This window comes from Neofelis nebulosa, chromosome 18 (assembly GCF_028018385.1).
Source record: "Neofelis nebulosa isolate mNeoNeb1 chromosome 18, mNeoNeb1.pri, whole genome shotgun sequence".
Taxonomy (NCBI): Eukaryota; Metazoa; Chordata; class Mammalia; order Carnivora; family Felidae; genus Neofelis; species Neofelis nebulosa.
Genome location: NC_080799.1, coordinates 10,936,228 through 10,952,043, shown reverse-complemented (window position 1 = coordinate 10,952,043; position 15,816 = coordinate 10,936,228). Strand labels below are relative to the sequence as shown.

General features: G+C 56.4%; 1 protein-coding gene across 2 annotated transcripts; it reads right to left on the bottom strand.

Moving 5' to 3' along the window:
- Positions 1-20: 20 nt before the first annotated feature.
- NCF1 (neutrophil cytosolic factor 1) lies at positions 21-15,536 on the bottom strand. Of its 2 annotated transcripts, none has more exons than XM_058710454.1 (11): positions 15,412-15,536; positions 9,876-9,956; positions 6,710-6,785; positions 6,447-6,612; positions 5,161-5,219; positions 4,347-4,469; positions 3,816-3,923; positions 2,864-2,981; positions 1,284-1,391; positions 575-708; positions 21-303 (listed from the first exon to the last, which is right to left on the bottom strand). In XM_058710454.1, the coding sequence occupies exons 1-11, from the start codon at positions 15,481-15,483 to the stop codon at positions 179-181; spliced, it is 1,170 nt and encodes a 389-aa protein (XP_058566437.1). In that variant the 5' UTR covers positions 15,484-15,536; the 3' UTR covers positions 21-178. The 2 variants fall into 2 exon arrangements, with proteins under 2 accessions (XP_058566437.1, XP_058566438.1); XM_058710455.1 differs by having other exon boundaries at positions 6,710-6,779.
- Positions 15,537-15,816: the final 280 nt, after the last annotated feature.

Here is a 15,816-nt window from a genome sequence, read left to right as displayed (position 1 = left end):
GCTTCTCTACAGAACCTCCGTCCACTCCAGGCAACATTTATTGACAGCGGTTAACAGGTGGGGCGGGGCCCGGGGCTGCCGGAAGCGTCCGGACCTCAGGATCTGTACAAGTATATACTGGAAAGGGGCGGGACGGGGCGGAGGGGCCAGGGCGCCATCTAGGGGAGACGCAGCGGCCTCAGACTGCGGACGCCAGCTTCCGCTTGGTGCTCTCGCTGCAGCGGTGCAGGATGAGGTCTGCGCTGGGCCGCGGGGGCACCACGGGCTGCGGTTTTGCGCCTCCAGTCTGCGCCTGTTCCCTTGCTGCGGAAAGCCCAGACCCGTGAGCGGCCGGGCTCCGCCCTTCAGGCCCCGCTCCGCCCTTCAGGCCCCGCCCCGCCTTCCAGGCCCCGCCCCGGGCACCGCCCACCACCCACCACCAGGCAGCTGCAGACACTCACGCCGCCGGCTCCCAGCGCCCTGCAGCCCTGGCCGCGCCTGGCCCCGCCTCCAGGCCCCGCCCCGTCTTCCAGGCCCCGCCCCGGGCACGCCCCACCCCACCCCCGGCCGCGGCAGGCACTAAGTCCAGGGCTACCTGAGCGCTGCGGCTCGGGCCGCGCCTGGCGGCGGCGCTGCTGCAAAAAACGGACACTGTTGCGCCGATAGGTGTCCTGGCTGAGGCGCTTCCGCGACCGCTGGTGGATGCTGTGCGCGTTGCGGATGGACGACCTGGGCCCAGAGGGATGGGGACGTTGCTCAACTCCTGTGCGTCCCCCCCCTTCCCCCTCGTCCCTGCCTGCGGGGACTCGCACGACCGCTCCTGGAGTCCAACGACTGGCCGGGGGCAGTGGAAAGCGGGCCGGGACCCCACACGGCTGGGCGGGGCATGATTGCGGCTACCCAGCGCCGATGCGGACTCCAGTCGGGTCGCAGAGCCCAGGTCTATTTCCCACGGCCTTCGGCGGCCTTCAGCCCGTGTCCTCCCCAGGAAGACCTCTGCACTGCCGCCCCCCCTCATGGGCGGTCCCCAAGGACTCTAGGCATCGACGCCTACGCCTTCACCTCCACCTCACACCCCTGCTTTCCCACCGCCCCCGTGCCAACCCCACGATGAAGGAGGGCACGTCCATCCTCGACCCAGTGAGGGTGCGGCCTCCCCAGCCTGTCCCTGCCTCCACCCCGGCCTCCCTGCCTCCACCCCGGCCTCCCTCCCCAGCGCTGGCAATGCAGGGCCTGGACCGACCGGGGGGACCCGTGGTACACCCCCCTCCTCGGTCCCGCCCAGTCCCGGGACGCTCGCTCACCTCCGGGGCGGCGCCCCTCGACTCTTGATCTGGCGTTGGGCCTGGGCTGCATCCTGCCCAGACTTCTGTAGGTACATGGATGGAAAGTAGCCTGTGATGTCGCCTTTCCTGCAACAGAGGCAGCCCTTGAACCCCAGGCAGTCACAGCAGGGAGTACGGGCCTCAGACGTGGGGGGGCTCAGGGATCCCTCTAAACAGGCCGGGTTAAGGCAACTGGGAGGTTGCAGACACCCCGGTGCCCGCGGACACCAGACCCTGCCCCTCTGGGCCTCAGTTTCCTCATCTGTGCAACACAGATGTGTTGCACACAGCTGTACCCCCACAGCTGTGATGGTGGTAGTGGGAGGAAGTCAGCAGGTCCACCTTGCCCCCCAGGGACATGTGTTTGCAACAGCCTGTTTGTCAGATTTTTCGTTTATGGTCACTGCTTTCTGTATCTAAGAAACTTTCTGCCCATCTCCAGGGCACCAGGTTCCCCTATGCTTTCTTTCCAAAAGGTTTCTGTGCTCGGCGAGACCCACGACCCATCCTGAATACATGTGAGTGCTGTTGAGGTAGGGGCCTAGACGCCTTCTCCCAATGTGGACGCCCAAATGTTCCAGGACCACTTGTTGAAAAGATGTTTCTTTCCATTCTCACCACTATAATTTGAGAGCGAGAAAAAAAAAAAACAAAAAAAACCCACTTTGCATAATACAAACCTCACTCTGTAAAACTGATTCCTCTTGGCTGGTGGGAGAATCACAGGCAGATTCTCAGAGGTGCGTGGCGGAGGGGGGAGGGGGGTTAAACTGAGTGATGGTCAGAAAGATTGAGAAACCCTGCCTCGAAACCTCCAGCCCAGGGCCATGCTGATGGTGGGTACCGTGGCCACAGGCTCACTGGGGCCCTGGACAGGCTCAGGGCTCTGAAAAGGAGGGTATGGACCTGGGGAGCCCCAGTGGGCCCAAGAAAACAGCTAAGTCCTCAGGGTTCTCCTTTTCCCCAGGAGGAATGAACAGGTAAGAATCATTTGGAACAGGGGCACCTGGGTGGCTTTGGTCAGCTGATCGTCGTCCGACTCTTGATTTGGGCTCAGGTCATGATCTCATGGCTTGTGGGATCGAGCCCCCCAAGAGGCTCTGCACTGCCTAATGGGGATTCTCTCTCCTCTCTCTCTGCCCCTCCCCCACTTGCATGCGCGCATGCTCTCTCTCTCTCAAAACAAATAAACTTAAAAAAAGAATCAATTGCAGCAAAAGATTTAAAAGGAAAAGGGATGACAGGGCCTGCCTCTACCAGTTCGCAAATACGATAATGAACACAATTGTGTTGTTTATAGAAGGACTAATAGATAGCGAGGTGACCCCAAGTCTCAAAGGAAAAAAGGTCCCCACTCAGACAAGGACACTGAACCCCGAAAGACGGGCGGGGTGGGATTATCCCTGGTCTACCACCAAGATGGAGACTGAGTCCAGAGACAGGCAGTGGCTTACCCAGAGTCACGCACCCCAGTGGGCACGGACCCCAAACGGGCCCTGCCCCAGGCCAGGGCTGGCACTCAGGGTGGGCGCAGCGGGGAGGGAGGGGTGCTCTCCTACCTGACGACCCACCAGCCATCCAGCAGCTTGTGAATGACATCGATGGTTTCGCCCTCCTGCAGGGACACTTCGTCCTCCATCTGGGCAGTGTAGGCTTTGATGGTGACGTAGGGCTCACCTGGTCGTCCGCGGGAGCAGGGACGTGGTGTGAGGGTCCGGCTGCCCCCCCACCCCCGGCTTGCCTCCCTTCCTCTCCTCTCTGGGCCTGAGGCTTCCTGCAGCCCCCGCCCCCGCCACGCCCTCCCTCCTCCGCACCTGCTCCTTGTGGTCTCCCTCTGCAAACTGCTGCCCCCCACCGGTGAGGGGACGCCACTACACCCAGGGGCTCCCACCTCCCACCACCCACAGCAGGGGCCCAGGCGCCCGGATCCCAGGAGGGGCCCGGCAGGAGGTGCAAGGGTGGAGCGCCCATCCACCTGTCACCTGAGCCCCTTGACGCCCGCCAACTGCCCACATCCGGAGCTGCCTACCCAGTGTATAGACCTTTCCCCGCTTTTCCAGAGAAGCCACAAATCCACACACCATTGTGAGATCTCTCCCTTTTAAAATACGGGCAACCAACTCGAACTCGTCTCAACCTCCCCCTGAGCCCCATCCGGCCCAGGGGCTTCCAGTCAGCGAGGATGCCCCCGCCTCCAGGCAGTACGCCTTCCGGACCCTCACCTGTCGGCTTCCCGCCGGCCCGGGCCCCGGCTGGCCCCACCACCTGTCTCAGGCTGGCCGACCTCAGCGCTTCACCTCTACTCTACCTCCCGCGTCTCCGTCCTAACCAAGGGCACCACCTCCTCCCGGGGCCCTCCAACCGGACTATGGGGTGTCCACCCTGGCTGCCCCACTGCCCAGCCCACAATCCTATCCAAGCCCACAGCGGTCACTTCCGGCTTCTTGGCATCCCAGGGCCCCTCCGGTCCCCTCCCCTCACATCGTTATGGTCGTGGAGGGCAGGCGGTACCTTCATAGTTGGGCTCGGGGTCCTCTGCCTCATCAGGACTGTCCAGGGGCTCCAAGTAGGATGCGGGGACCCAACCTCGCTTTGTCTTCGTTTGGCAGAACCACCAGCCTGTGCCAGGCGTGGGAGGCGGGAAGTCTGGGCGGGCCGGCAGCCGCCCCCCTCCCCCAGGGTGGTAAGGACGCCCCGACACAGGCACACAGACACCCAACACTCGGATTCAGAGATGTCACCTTCAGCACACGCCATGCCCAAGTGACACACAGCCACACACACAGGTCACAGGGTGAGAGCTCAGAATCCGCCTCACACACGTCGTGACCCGGCCACCCGGGGGGGGGGGGGGACATAAGCCCCGGAGGTGCACGGGTGCCCGCAGCCTCAGCTCGGGGACAGAGCGGGGAGGACAGTCAGGGCCCCCGAAGGAGCCACAGCCCGTCAGGTGGGGAGGAAGCCCCAGGCCGTCCGAGAGGCTTGTGGCCACAGCTGCGGGCGCCAAGGGGAGGAAGGTCCCGGGAGGGCGGGGAGGCTGACCACTCTCGCTCTTCTCCACGACGTCCACCACGTCGCCCGTGGCCAGAGCCATCTGGGAGCCCGAGCTCTTCTCGAAGTCAGCGATGGCGCGGTACGTCTGCAGGATGATGGGGCCCGTGATGTCTGGGCAGAGGGAGGGCAGGGTAAGTGGACGCCGCGGGGCTGGGCTGCCTCCTCCTGGTGGTCCCCTGCATCGGCCCCCGGGGCCCTGGTGTCCCCCCCCACACCCAGCTGCAAGCACGCCAGAGGGGTATGCACCCTGCCAGCTGGAAAGCAGCAGGGACAAGCTAGTTAAGCCCCTGACTCTCGGTCTCGGCTCGGGCCATGGTCTCACAGTTCGTGGGGTCGAGCCCCAGGATGTGCTCTGCGCTGACGGCTCAGAGCCTGCTTGGGATTCCGTTTCCCCCTCTCCCTGCCCCTTCCCTGCGTGCACTCTCGCTCTTAAAATAAACTTTTCTTTAATGTTAAAAACAACAACAATGATCATGCAGTAAAGATCACACACGGTCATGCCCCTGTGTGAGCCATGAAGGCCACCTTGGCCCCCAGACCTGTTCACTCAATCGGCCACGACATCCCCGGGCTGTGGGCACCAGGGTCGTGCTGGGCAATGCAGCCACAGACATGAGCCCCCAAAGCTTCACGTCTAGTGACCCCCCCAAAGATCCCCACTCTTTAGTGCAGCCACCGAGACCCTTCAAGGCGGCTCTCCCCCACCCCCGGCTCCTTTCCCTGTACAGCCTGCGCTCGGGATCTCTGATCACGTTCCCAGACCCCACAGGGTGACCCACGCGTGACTGCCCATGTCTCTCACCTGTGACGCTGTTGTTCTTGCTGTCTTTGGGCACCAGGTAAGTCTCTGGCTTTTTCACCCTGCAGGAAAGAATAGTCCGGGTTAGACGGCTCAGAAGCCCCGGGCATACCCACAGAACTCCCCAAGAGGAAAAGGAAGGTGGAATGGGGGAGGGCACTGTGGAGGAAAGGGCTAGAAAGGCCCCCCAGCCTCTGGCAGACCCAAAGAAGAGAATGCACTCGGGTCCAGGTAAGGATGCACTCCGGGCTGGAAAAGCCTCTTGTCACCTCAGGGGTCAGCCCCCTCCTCCTGGGGCCTGGGGAGAGCCGCTAAGGGGGAGTGGGCGTCCCCGCCCCCCAGGCCCGTGGGAGCTGCCCTGCCCGGGACCAGCGGTGCGTTCAGGGGTCGGTCCACACTGCTGGAGTCTGTCCACGGCAGCCTCACCCATATTCAGTGAGCAGAGAGGACAGAGAGAGGGGCCACCCCAGCAAGACGGCACATCCCCCTGAGAGCTCATGAGGTTTCTCGGATATTTCCATGCTGGGCCCTGAGTACAGGAGACCCCAGGAGCAGGACAGGCGGAGAAGGAGGTGACAAAGCGGAGGCATGTCCCGCAATTAGCCGTGGCCACCAACCCCCCACCCTGCTGGGGCTCTGAACTTCCCAGTTGGTAACGCTGTCCACGGCATCCATTTCTGCATCTGGCCCTTACCACCCCGTTACAGACGGGAAAACTGCTCTCAGAAGGTTTGGCCAGGCTGAGGATCTAGGATCTCAGGGTCCCCGCCCAGGGAGCCCCGCCCCCCCGGCACCGGACTCCAGGGAAGAGACTTGGCAGGGCACCAAGTGGCTCAGTCGGTTGAGCGTCTGACTTGGTTTCAGGTCAGGTCACACTCTCGTGGTTTTGTGAGTTCGAGCCCCACCCCCACCCCTGTCGGGCTCTGCACAGGTAGCGTGGAGCCTCCTTGGGATTCTCTCTCTCTCTCTCTCTCTCTCTCTCTCTCTCTGCCCCTTCCCCACTTGAGCTGTCTCTGTCTCTCTCAAAATAAATAAATAAAACTTAAAAAAAAAAAAAAGACAGAAGGACTTGGCAGGGATGCTGGGGGACGGAGGGGAGGGGTTGCAGGTCACACAGGCCACAGCTGGAATCCCGCCTCCTCCTCTTTCAGGCTGTGTGACTTTGGGCAGGCCGCCTCCCCTCTCTGAGCTTTAGTTATCTGTAACACGGGGGAGGTCCTGTGCCCCCCTCCCCGGGCAGAGCTCACCACCCTCCCCCACTCCGGGGACAGAGTGACGGGGCCACTCACTGGTTGTCCGTGGGGAGCTTGAGGTCGTCGGGGCGAACCTTGAAGAAGTCGAGGAGGTGGGGACAGCGGGAAATCTTGACAGGCAGGCTCATGAGCGCACCGAAGTACTCGGTGAGGGTGCCCTGGCGACTCTCAGCGACCCGCTGCCCGTCGAACCACCGCGGGGCTGGCCAGGCCAGGGAGGGGCACCAGAGAACTAGTGAGCACCTTCTCAGGTCAAGGTCCCATGGACGTGGGGGGAGGGCGGTGACCCTGCTCCTCACCTGGCAGGTGGGGGATGATCCTGTTCTCTGCGTTGATGTCCCCGGCCTCAATAGGAAACATTTCCTTTAACTGTTTCTAGACAGAAAACAAAAGGGGCAAGAAGGTCCTTTTTTTAAAAAAATTTTCAAGAATGTTTTATTTATTTTTGAGAAAGAGAGAGAGAGACAGAGTGCGAGCAGGGGAGGGGCAGAGAGAGAGGGAGACACAGAATCTGAAGCAGGCTCCAGGCTCTGAGCTGTCAGTATGGAGCCTGACTCGGGGCTCGAACCCACAGACTGTGAGATCATGATCTGAGCTGAAGTTGGACGCTCAACCGACTGAGCCACCCAGGCGCCCCTGAATGTCCTTTATTACAACACTATACAAGTACAGAATTGGAAGCAACCCCTCGAATCACTCGGAGTAGAAACTTCTGGAAGCGTCCTTGGTTCTCTCTTCCTCTCTCACTTCACCTCCTTGCCACCAGCAGGTCCTTTTGCTTCTCCTCCTGAAGTCTACCCAGAATCTGACCCTTCTCGCCACCCACATGGCCACCACCTTGGTCTGAGTGCCACCGAGCCTGGGTTCTTACATACTCTCCCACCCTTGTCTGTCCTCAATCAGCACCCTCTTAAAACGTAAACTGGATCATCCGTCCCTCCTCTGCTCAGAGCCCTCCCTGCCTCTCAGCTCACTCAGAATGGAAGCCAAGAGCCTCACATCAGTCTACCGGGCCCCTCGGACCTGTTCCCGCCCGCCTCGCTGACCTCCTCTGCCACCACCCTTCCCTCCCTTGTTCACTCTGTACCAGACGCCCCTGGATACTCTGGGCCCACTCCTGCCCCAGGGCCTTTGCACTTGCTTTTCCCGTGCCTCCCCATTTGCCAATGGCGCTTTCTCTTTTTCTTTCTCCTTCTTCAGGTCTCTGCTCAGATAGCTCCCCTGCAGCGAAACCTTCTCCTTGACGATTTCCCTTCCTAACCCTATCCTCCCCGTCCCCCCTCCCTGCCTTATTTTTCCCATAGTTGTAATAACTAACACACTACGCACAGTACTTACGTGTTGTCTGTGTCTTATCCTGACTCCTCTGCTAGAACCTAAGGTCCACAAGGGAAGGCAAGGACTTGGGTCTTTCTTATGCCCTTGTCACCTTTACAGCACCTCCCGCCCCCCAAGTAGAATGCCCCTGGAGCTTAGGAAGTGCTCAGTAAGTAGTTGCTGAATGGACGAATGAGCCCAGCAATCAGTAAGAGGGTCTAATCTTACGATGGAACAACCCAGCACACTTCAAAGAGGAGACGCGGAGCTGTGCATGGGCCAAGCAGGAGAGGGTCTCAAACACGTGACCCAGTGACGGTAGCGAGGCCAGCAGGCTGATGGCTTCTAGAAAGCCTGCAGAAAATGCGCGCTCCGCACTCCTGTACCTTGTTCTTGAACGTGTGTGTGCGCACTTAGCCGGGGCTGGAGCAGGGATGGCGTTATGGGGCGAAGGATGCCTTCTACTTCTTTCGTAATGTTTTATTGCCTTTATCTCACAAAAGCCTTGCGGGGCGCCTTGGCTCAGTCGGCAGAGCGTGCAACTCTTGATCTCAGGATCATGAGATCTTGTGGGGCATAGAGCTTACATAAACACACACACACAGACACACACACAGAAAGCCTTGTAGCAAACAGCACAGAGACATTCACTGTGATCCTGAGTGCTGGCTGTGTGGGACTCTGCTTACACTACAGTCTTCTTCCCATTCCTCTGCATTTGGTTTTAAACCTCTCATGCAAGAAGTGCGGGAAAGTGCACGGTTCCGAGACTCGCTACCCGGACCCTCCATCCACCTGACCCCATCTCAGACCAGGACCCAGCAGCCACACTGTGCACACCACCACCACCCCATGACCACCCCCGGCCCCGCGGGGTTTTAGAGCCTACGGGATCCTCTCTTTGAATCTGGCTGACGGCGGGCACCCACAAAGCAAGAGAAGTCAGGGTTGCCTGCCCTCCTTCTCACCTCCCCGGGGACCTCATGGGGCCAGTGACCGGGAGTTAAAGAGCAAACTCCTGGGATGACAACCTGGTGGTGACACTAACCAGGCTGTCCCTTTAAGAACACCCCCAGGATCGGGTGACTGGGTGGCTCAGTCGGTTGAGCGTCTGACTTCAGCTCAGGTCATGATCTCACGGCTCGTGAGTTCGAGCCCCGCATCGGGCTCTGTGCTGACAGCTCAGAGCCTGGAGCCTGTTTCAGATTCTGTGTCTCCCTCTCTCTGACCCTCCCCTGCTCACACTCTGTCTCTCTCTCAAAAATAAACAAACATTAAAAAAATAAATAAAATTATATATGTATAAAGAATGCCACCTGGAGTTTATGCGGACGGCGTTTCTGTGTGGGAAAAGGAAACTACCCTGGAGATGGACGGAAAGGATGGCTGCACGACATTGTGAATGTACCTCTTGCCACCGAAATTGTACGCTTGAAATGCTACATTTGTGTTCTGTGTACCACATCAAAACGGACTTTAAGGAAGGGCGCCTGGGTAGCACAGTGGGTTCAATGTCTGACTTTTTTTGTTTTTTCAACTTTATTTTTTTATTTTGAGGCGGGGCGGGGGGAGGGAGGGGCAGAGAGAGAGAGGAAGAGAGAATCCCAAGCAGGCTCCATGCTGTCAGCACAGATGCCCAACACAGGACTCAAACCCACGACCCATGAGGTCACGCACGACCTGAGCCAAAGTCAGGCACTTAACCAACTGAGCCACCCAGGCGCCCCGAGTGTCTGACTCTTGATCTCTGTTCTTGATCTCCGTGTGATGGGGCAGAGCCTGCTTGGGATCCTGTCTCTCCTTCTCTCCGCCCCTCCCCCACTTATGCACACACACACTCTCTCTCTCTCTCTCTCTCTCTCAAATAAATAAAAACTTGAAAAAAGTTTTTAAACAGACTTTAAGGCAAATGTTCTCTTAAGTTAAGAAATACATAACACCCCCTTAACTGTGGGTGGGGGGTGATCGGGGTTCTTCAGTCCCTGGCCACAACACCTGGGCTGCCCCCCCCCCCCCCCGTCCAAGGGCAGAGCTGGGAGTGGGGGTGGTGTCCCCTCCCGCCCCCGCCCCCCTCCCCCCTGTCCCCTGTCCCCCCCCGTCCCCTCCCGTCCCCCCCCCCCCCCCCCCCGTGCACACCCGGGCACTCACGTGGAACTCGTAGATTTCCGGGAACCCCCGGTAGACCACCTTCTCGGACAGGTCCTGCCATTTCACCAGGAACATGTACACCTAGGGGGTGGCCGGGGCAGAGGACCTCATTCAGCTTCCTGGTGGAAGCCCAGGGGACTTGGGGGGGGGGGGGGAAGAGCACTCTTTGGAGCGACCTAGGCCAAGAGAGGGCACCGGCTTCCTGGACCCCAGAGCTGCCGCCCTCCAGCTTTAGGATCAGGGCAAGATGTTCAGGTTCTCTCAAATTAACTCAAATCCCTCCTCCATGAATTGGAGATACAGGGAGGGCTCCCCTCCTGGGGCCGGTAGGAGAGCGACAGGTGGTGAGACAGAAGAGCCCGGGCTGGGACAAGACAGCGTAAGGCTCCGTTTCTACCAAATGTCCAGGATGGACACATAGACACTGCAACGTAGATCTGAGGGTGCGGGGTGCTGGGTGGGCAACGCGGAATTTCTAATGGGTACAGGGGTGCTTTTGGGTGGTGACAAAAATCGAATATTAATTGTACGAGGGCCACACAAGTCTGTGAATAGTAAAAACCACTGGACTGTACCCTTTACCTAGGTGGATTTGAGGATCGTATCTCAGTGGAGCCATTATTAGAAAGAAAAACAAAAAAACCTGGTAAGGAAAAACCAAAATACAGGCAGGACAATTCTACTCGGCCACAAAGAGGAACAAATTACTGACAGAGGGCAGCCACACGGAGGAATCTCAAAAGCGTTATGCTGAGTGAAAGCGGCCAGACACAAAAGGCCACACACAGGGCAGAACTCGGTATCTATGATGTTCCAGACAAAAAGCGTAACTAATTTAAGGTGGAAAAAAATCAGAACAGTGGTTGCCTCTGGGGGATGGTGGAGGAATGGGTGCGGAGCAGGAGAATCTGGGGTGATGGTAACAATCTATATCTTTTTCTTTAATTAAAAATTTTTTTAATGTTTATTTATGTTTGAGAGAGAGAGAGAGAGAGCGAGAGAATGTGAGCAGGGGAGGGGCAGAGAATCCGAAGCAGGCTCCAGGCTCTGAGCTGTCAGCACAGAGCCCGACGCGGGGCTCAAACCCACGAACTGTGAGATCATGACCTGAGGCGAAGTCAGACGGCTAACGGACTGAGCCACCCAGGCGCCCCTGGTAACAATCTGTATCTTGGCGAGGATTTGGGTTACATAGGGACATGTACCTTCAAAACTCGGCAAATGTCTCTAAGTCTGGTGGATTTCATTTTACATAAATTTTACATCAAACGAGGAAAACACTAGGGGCGCCTGGCCGGCTCAGTCAGCAGAGCCTGTGACTCTTGATCTGGGGGTCGTGAGTTCAAGCCCCACGCTGGGTGTAGAGATGACTTCAATAAATGAATAAACTTCAAAAAAAATCCTTTAAAGAACTTTTTAAAAAGTGAAAGTAAAAAGACAAACAGTGTGATAGAAACATGAGCAAAAGGCATGAAAAGTTCACGGTTATACACCCACACATATATATGTAACCCTAAACATACAAAGAAGTGTCGACTTTACTTATAACAACATCAGGGCAGGGTCATTAGGTAATTGCCAGTTAGTGAGAACAATCGAAATGGTTGTTTGAGGACACAATGGTGCAGTCACACAACGGACTCTTATATACATGTAAAAAAAAATGGGACAGACTTAATGAACTAATTTGGAGGGAACTCTGTGATATTATAGGATCATGGGGAAAAGGCAGGTATACCATATGTCATCATATAGCTTTGTTTATTGTCTGTGTAAAGAAGGAAAAATAAGAAAAAATGCATATATATTTTTAAGTTTTATTTATTATTATTTTTTAATGTTTCTTTTTTTTTTTTTAAACGTTTATTTATTTTGGAGACAGAGAGAGACAGAGCATGAACAGGGGAGGGGCAGAGAGAGAGGGAGACCAGAATCTGAAACAGGCTCCAGGCTCTGAGCTGTCAGCACAGAGCCCAACATGGGGCTCGAACTCACGGACCGTGAGATCATGAACTGAGCTGAAGTCGGACGCTTAACCGACTGAGCCACCCAGGTGCCCCTAAACTTTTATTTACTTAAGTAATCTCTATACCCCACGTGGGGTTCGAACTCACTACCCTGAGATTAAGAGTCTCATACTCCTCTGAGGAACCATCCAGGCACCCCAAGAAAATATTTATACATTTTTCTTCCTCCCTCCCTTCCTTCCTCTGTTTCTTCCTTTCTTTATTTTTAAATATTTTATTTTTAAGTAATCTCTACACCCACATGGGGCCGGAATCCACGACCCAGAGATCAAGAACTCGCTCAGTCCTCTGACTGAGCCAGCCAGGCACACCCTTTTTTTTGCAAAGAGAAATACAGGAAAGATAAATCAGAATGAGCCTTTGAACATATCTTTCTAGAAAGTTTGATGATCGATTGCATCAAATATGTTAACATATGGCACATTTAAAAATAAAATTAAGAGGTGCCTGGGTGGCTCGGTCGGTAAGCGTCCAACTTAGGCTCAGGTCATGATCTCGCAGTCCGTGAGTTCGAGCCCCGCATCGGGTTCTGTGCTGACGGCTTGGAGCCTGGAGCCTGCTTCAGATTCTGTGTCTCCCTCTCTCTCTCTGTCCCTCCCCCACTCATGCTCTGTCTCTCTCTCCCTCTCTCAAAATAAACATTTTTAAAAAAATAAAAAAATTAGATCAACAATGATTAAAAAATTTGTTAACGTTTATATATTTTTGAGAGAGAGAGAGAGAGAGAGAGAGCAAGGGGGGGAGGGACAGAGAGGAAGAGAAAATCCCACGCAGGCCCTGAGCTGTCAGCACAGAGCCCGAAATGGGGCTGGAACCCACGGAACTGTGAGATCATGACCTGAGCTGAAATCAAGAGTCAGATGTTTAACCGACTGAGTCACCCGGGCACCCCAGGATTTTGTTTTTAACTTCAAATTGGAAACAAAAACAAATGAACCTCACTATCTGTCAAATGGGTAAGAACCGTATTAAAGAGAAACTGGAAAAGAAAAATTCCAAGTAACTTTTAGTTACAGTATTTTACTACCCTCGGTCCAAAAGGAGAAGAAAAAATTGCAAAGAAAGCTTAAAATGTGACTTAATGAATTTGCAGGTTGATTGTTAATAATGGTGCAGGAGCTGTCATTCTGGTCAAACAAGCCCATGTGGATTGCAGCAGCGAGCAAAGGACTAAATATAATTTTGTTGGGAGCCTGGGTTCTCGTGGAGAAAGGAAGGGTCTACGAATATAAAGCGGTACAAGGCAAGAATGAGATGAAATGGCCTTCCGCACCCCCGCCCCTCATTGGTCCATTGAAAGGACAACAGGCAATGACACACACCCCAGAGGCAACAAACACACTCAGCTTCCAGATCCAGGGTTTCTAACATCACTCCCCACTGCAAAGAAACAGGGGTCCTTAGTGAAAATGGCTGAGTCCAGGGGTCCGGCTGGAGGGCACCAGACGCTGGAACATCTCGTACCAGAAGTAAGAGTGTGCTCTTGGGGCGTCCGGGTGGCTCAGTCGGTCGAGAGTCCGACTTCGGCTCAGGTCAGGATCTCTCGGTTCGTGAGTTCGAGCCCCGCATTGGGGTTGCTGCTGTCAGTGCTTCGGTTCCTCTGTCCCCCTCTCTTTCTCTCCCTCCCCGGCTTGCGTGGGACGATGTGAGCATAAAATAAGTTACGGTTCCCACTGAATAAAAGAGCAATCCATGCATCCGTATTGGCATAAGCAAATAGTAAGGAAGAGGGGAATAACTTTATGGTAAAACGCTGACTAATAAACGCAGAGGGAATTATAGAGTTGAAAACTCACTATTTGGCAATCATTATAGGAATTGGACTCGGGCAAGCATCATCCGCGTACTATACGAGCAATGGGATATTCATATTGTTTCACAGAATCTCCCCGCACAAAGGGAGAAATAGTAACCTTACTTACACTAGAGACACTTGGTGATCAAAATTAGCCATCACCATCGGAAGAAAAAGCAAAATCGCCCGCCTCTGATAGGATCAACGAGGAGAACACAGGGTCACTTCCGGGGTGTTCCTGCCACGGACGCATAGCCTGAATCTGAGGAAGAAGGAGTAGCCAAGTCCTTCTGTAGAAGGGATGTCCCACAAAATGACAGGTCCCAGCTGTACAGAATGTCAACGTTGGCAAGGACCAAGAAAGGTGGATTAAGACCGACCCGGATTAAAGGAGTCTGAAGGGTCACAGGCAGGTGAAACGCAGCAGGTGGTCCCGGATGGGATCCTGGACCGGATCATTTTTACTACAGAGGACAAGCAGGGGGACAGGTAAAATCTGAATGAGGCGGGTGGACTGAATAACGGTGTTTCATCTACGGTGCTTTGCCGATGTTGACACATTCGCAGAGAATGTTGTTGCTTTTAAGAAATACACAGTAGTATTTAGGAGGGGGCGCCTGGGTGGCTCCGTAGGAAGAGCGGCAGACTCTTGATCTCAGGGTCATGAGTTCAAGCCCCACACTGGGCATGCAGCCTACGTAAAAAGGGGCGGGCCCCGAGTGTCTCCGAGGGCCGAGTGTCTGACTCTTGACTTCAGCTCAGGTCACGATCCCAGGGTTGTGGGTGGGATAGAGCCCTGCTTCGGGCTCCCTCGTGGAGCCTGCTGGAGATTCCCTCCCTCCATCTCTCTCTCTCTCTCTCTCTCTCTCTCTCTCTCTCCTTCTGCCCCTCTCCCCAGCTCGTGCTCTCTGTCTCTAATAAATAAATAAATAATAATAATAATAATAATAATAATAAAAGAGAAAGGAACAAACAAGCAAACACAATGTCTCCAATTTCCTCTGGGATGGGTCAGAAAAGTTCTGTTCAGAGAGAGAGGGAGAGAGAGAGAAGGGGAAGGAGGGGGATGGGGGATGGAGAGGAGAGAGGGAGCACAGAGGTGGGTGGAGGAAATGTGGAGGAATTGGTGCTTTGGGGACAGCCTTTCTGTAAGTTTGAAATTATTTCAAAATTAAAAGTGAGGACAGGAAAGGATACATTTGTGTCCTGCAAATACCAGACAAAGCAGAGCCCCTCCCCGGCCTTCCTGTCCTCCGGCCTTGGGGACCCACAGCGGGTGGACGTGTCTGGGCAGATAATTCCCAGCCCCGAGGGCAGGGGGTCGGGGGCCTTTTTGGGCCCCTTGGTGGTGTCACCCTACTAGAAGGGATTCCCCCTGTAATGTCGCTGACTCCACGGCGGGCCGGGGGGGGGGGGGGGGGGAAAGAGGGGCGCCGCCAGCACACCGTCCTGGAGGAGCACTCCGTGAGAGCTGGGGTGGTCAGGGAGGGCTGCCCGGAGGAGCGCGCTGGGGGCGAACAGGGCGCCACAGGGAACTCCTGGCCGGGGAGGGGGTGGGAGGAGGGGCAGGGTGCGCATCCGTTTAAGGGACGCACCTCGGCCGGCCAGCCGCGCGGGGACGGCACCGTCGGGCACCTGCGCGGCCCCGACAGGCTCGTCCCCGCGCGGCCGCAGGGGTCCCCCCAGTCCCCCCTCAGGGCGCTCGGCTACTCACGTAGTGCTGGCTGGGGACGAAGCGCTTCTCGAAGCCCAGGAGGGCGATGTGGCGGATGAAGGTGTCCCCCATGGCTGGGCTGCGGGGCGCTCCCCGGCTGGCGGGCCTTAAATGGGCCAGAAAGAGGAAGTCACTTCGGGGGGGGGGCAGGGCAGGAGGGGGCAGGGAGGGCGCAGAGGAGCCTCTGCTTCTCCTTTCAGTTTCTGGGATCCCTCAGACTCCCCTGGCGGGGACGTGAGGGGCCACACGCAGGCATGTCCTCCCCTCCCCCACCCCGTGGTCTACGGGCCCCACAGTTTGGGGGGGGGGTGCCCACCCCCCCCACCCCTGTCTCTGGCTAACCCCAGGCCCCGCCACACCGGCCTCTCTGCTGCCCCTGGGACACCCCAAGCTGCTCCCGCCCCC

Bases quoted from the DNA above. Each gene is read 5' to 3' on its own strand.
- NCF1 (XM_058710454.1), bottom strand. From the start codon at position 15,483: ATGGGGGACACCTTCATCCGCCACATCGCCCTCCTGGGCTTCGAGAAG. The intron at 2,982-3,815 runs GTACCGCCTGCC...GCGGACGACCAG, and splicing joins CCCCGAGCCCAACTATGAAG to GTGAGCCCTACGTCACCATC. The intron at 304-574 runs GTAGCCCTGGAC...GGCTTTCCGCAG, and splicing joins GCCCGAGCCGCAGCGCTCAG to CAAGGGAACAGGCGCAGACT.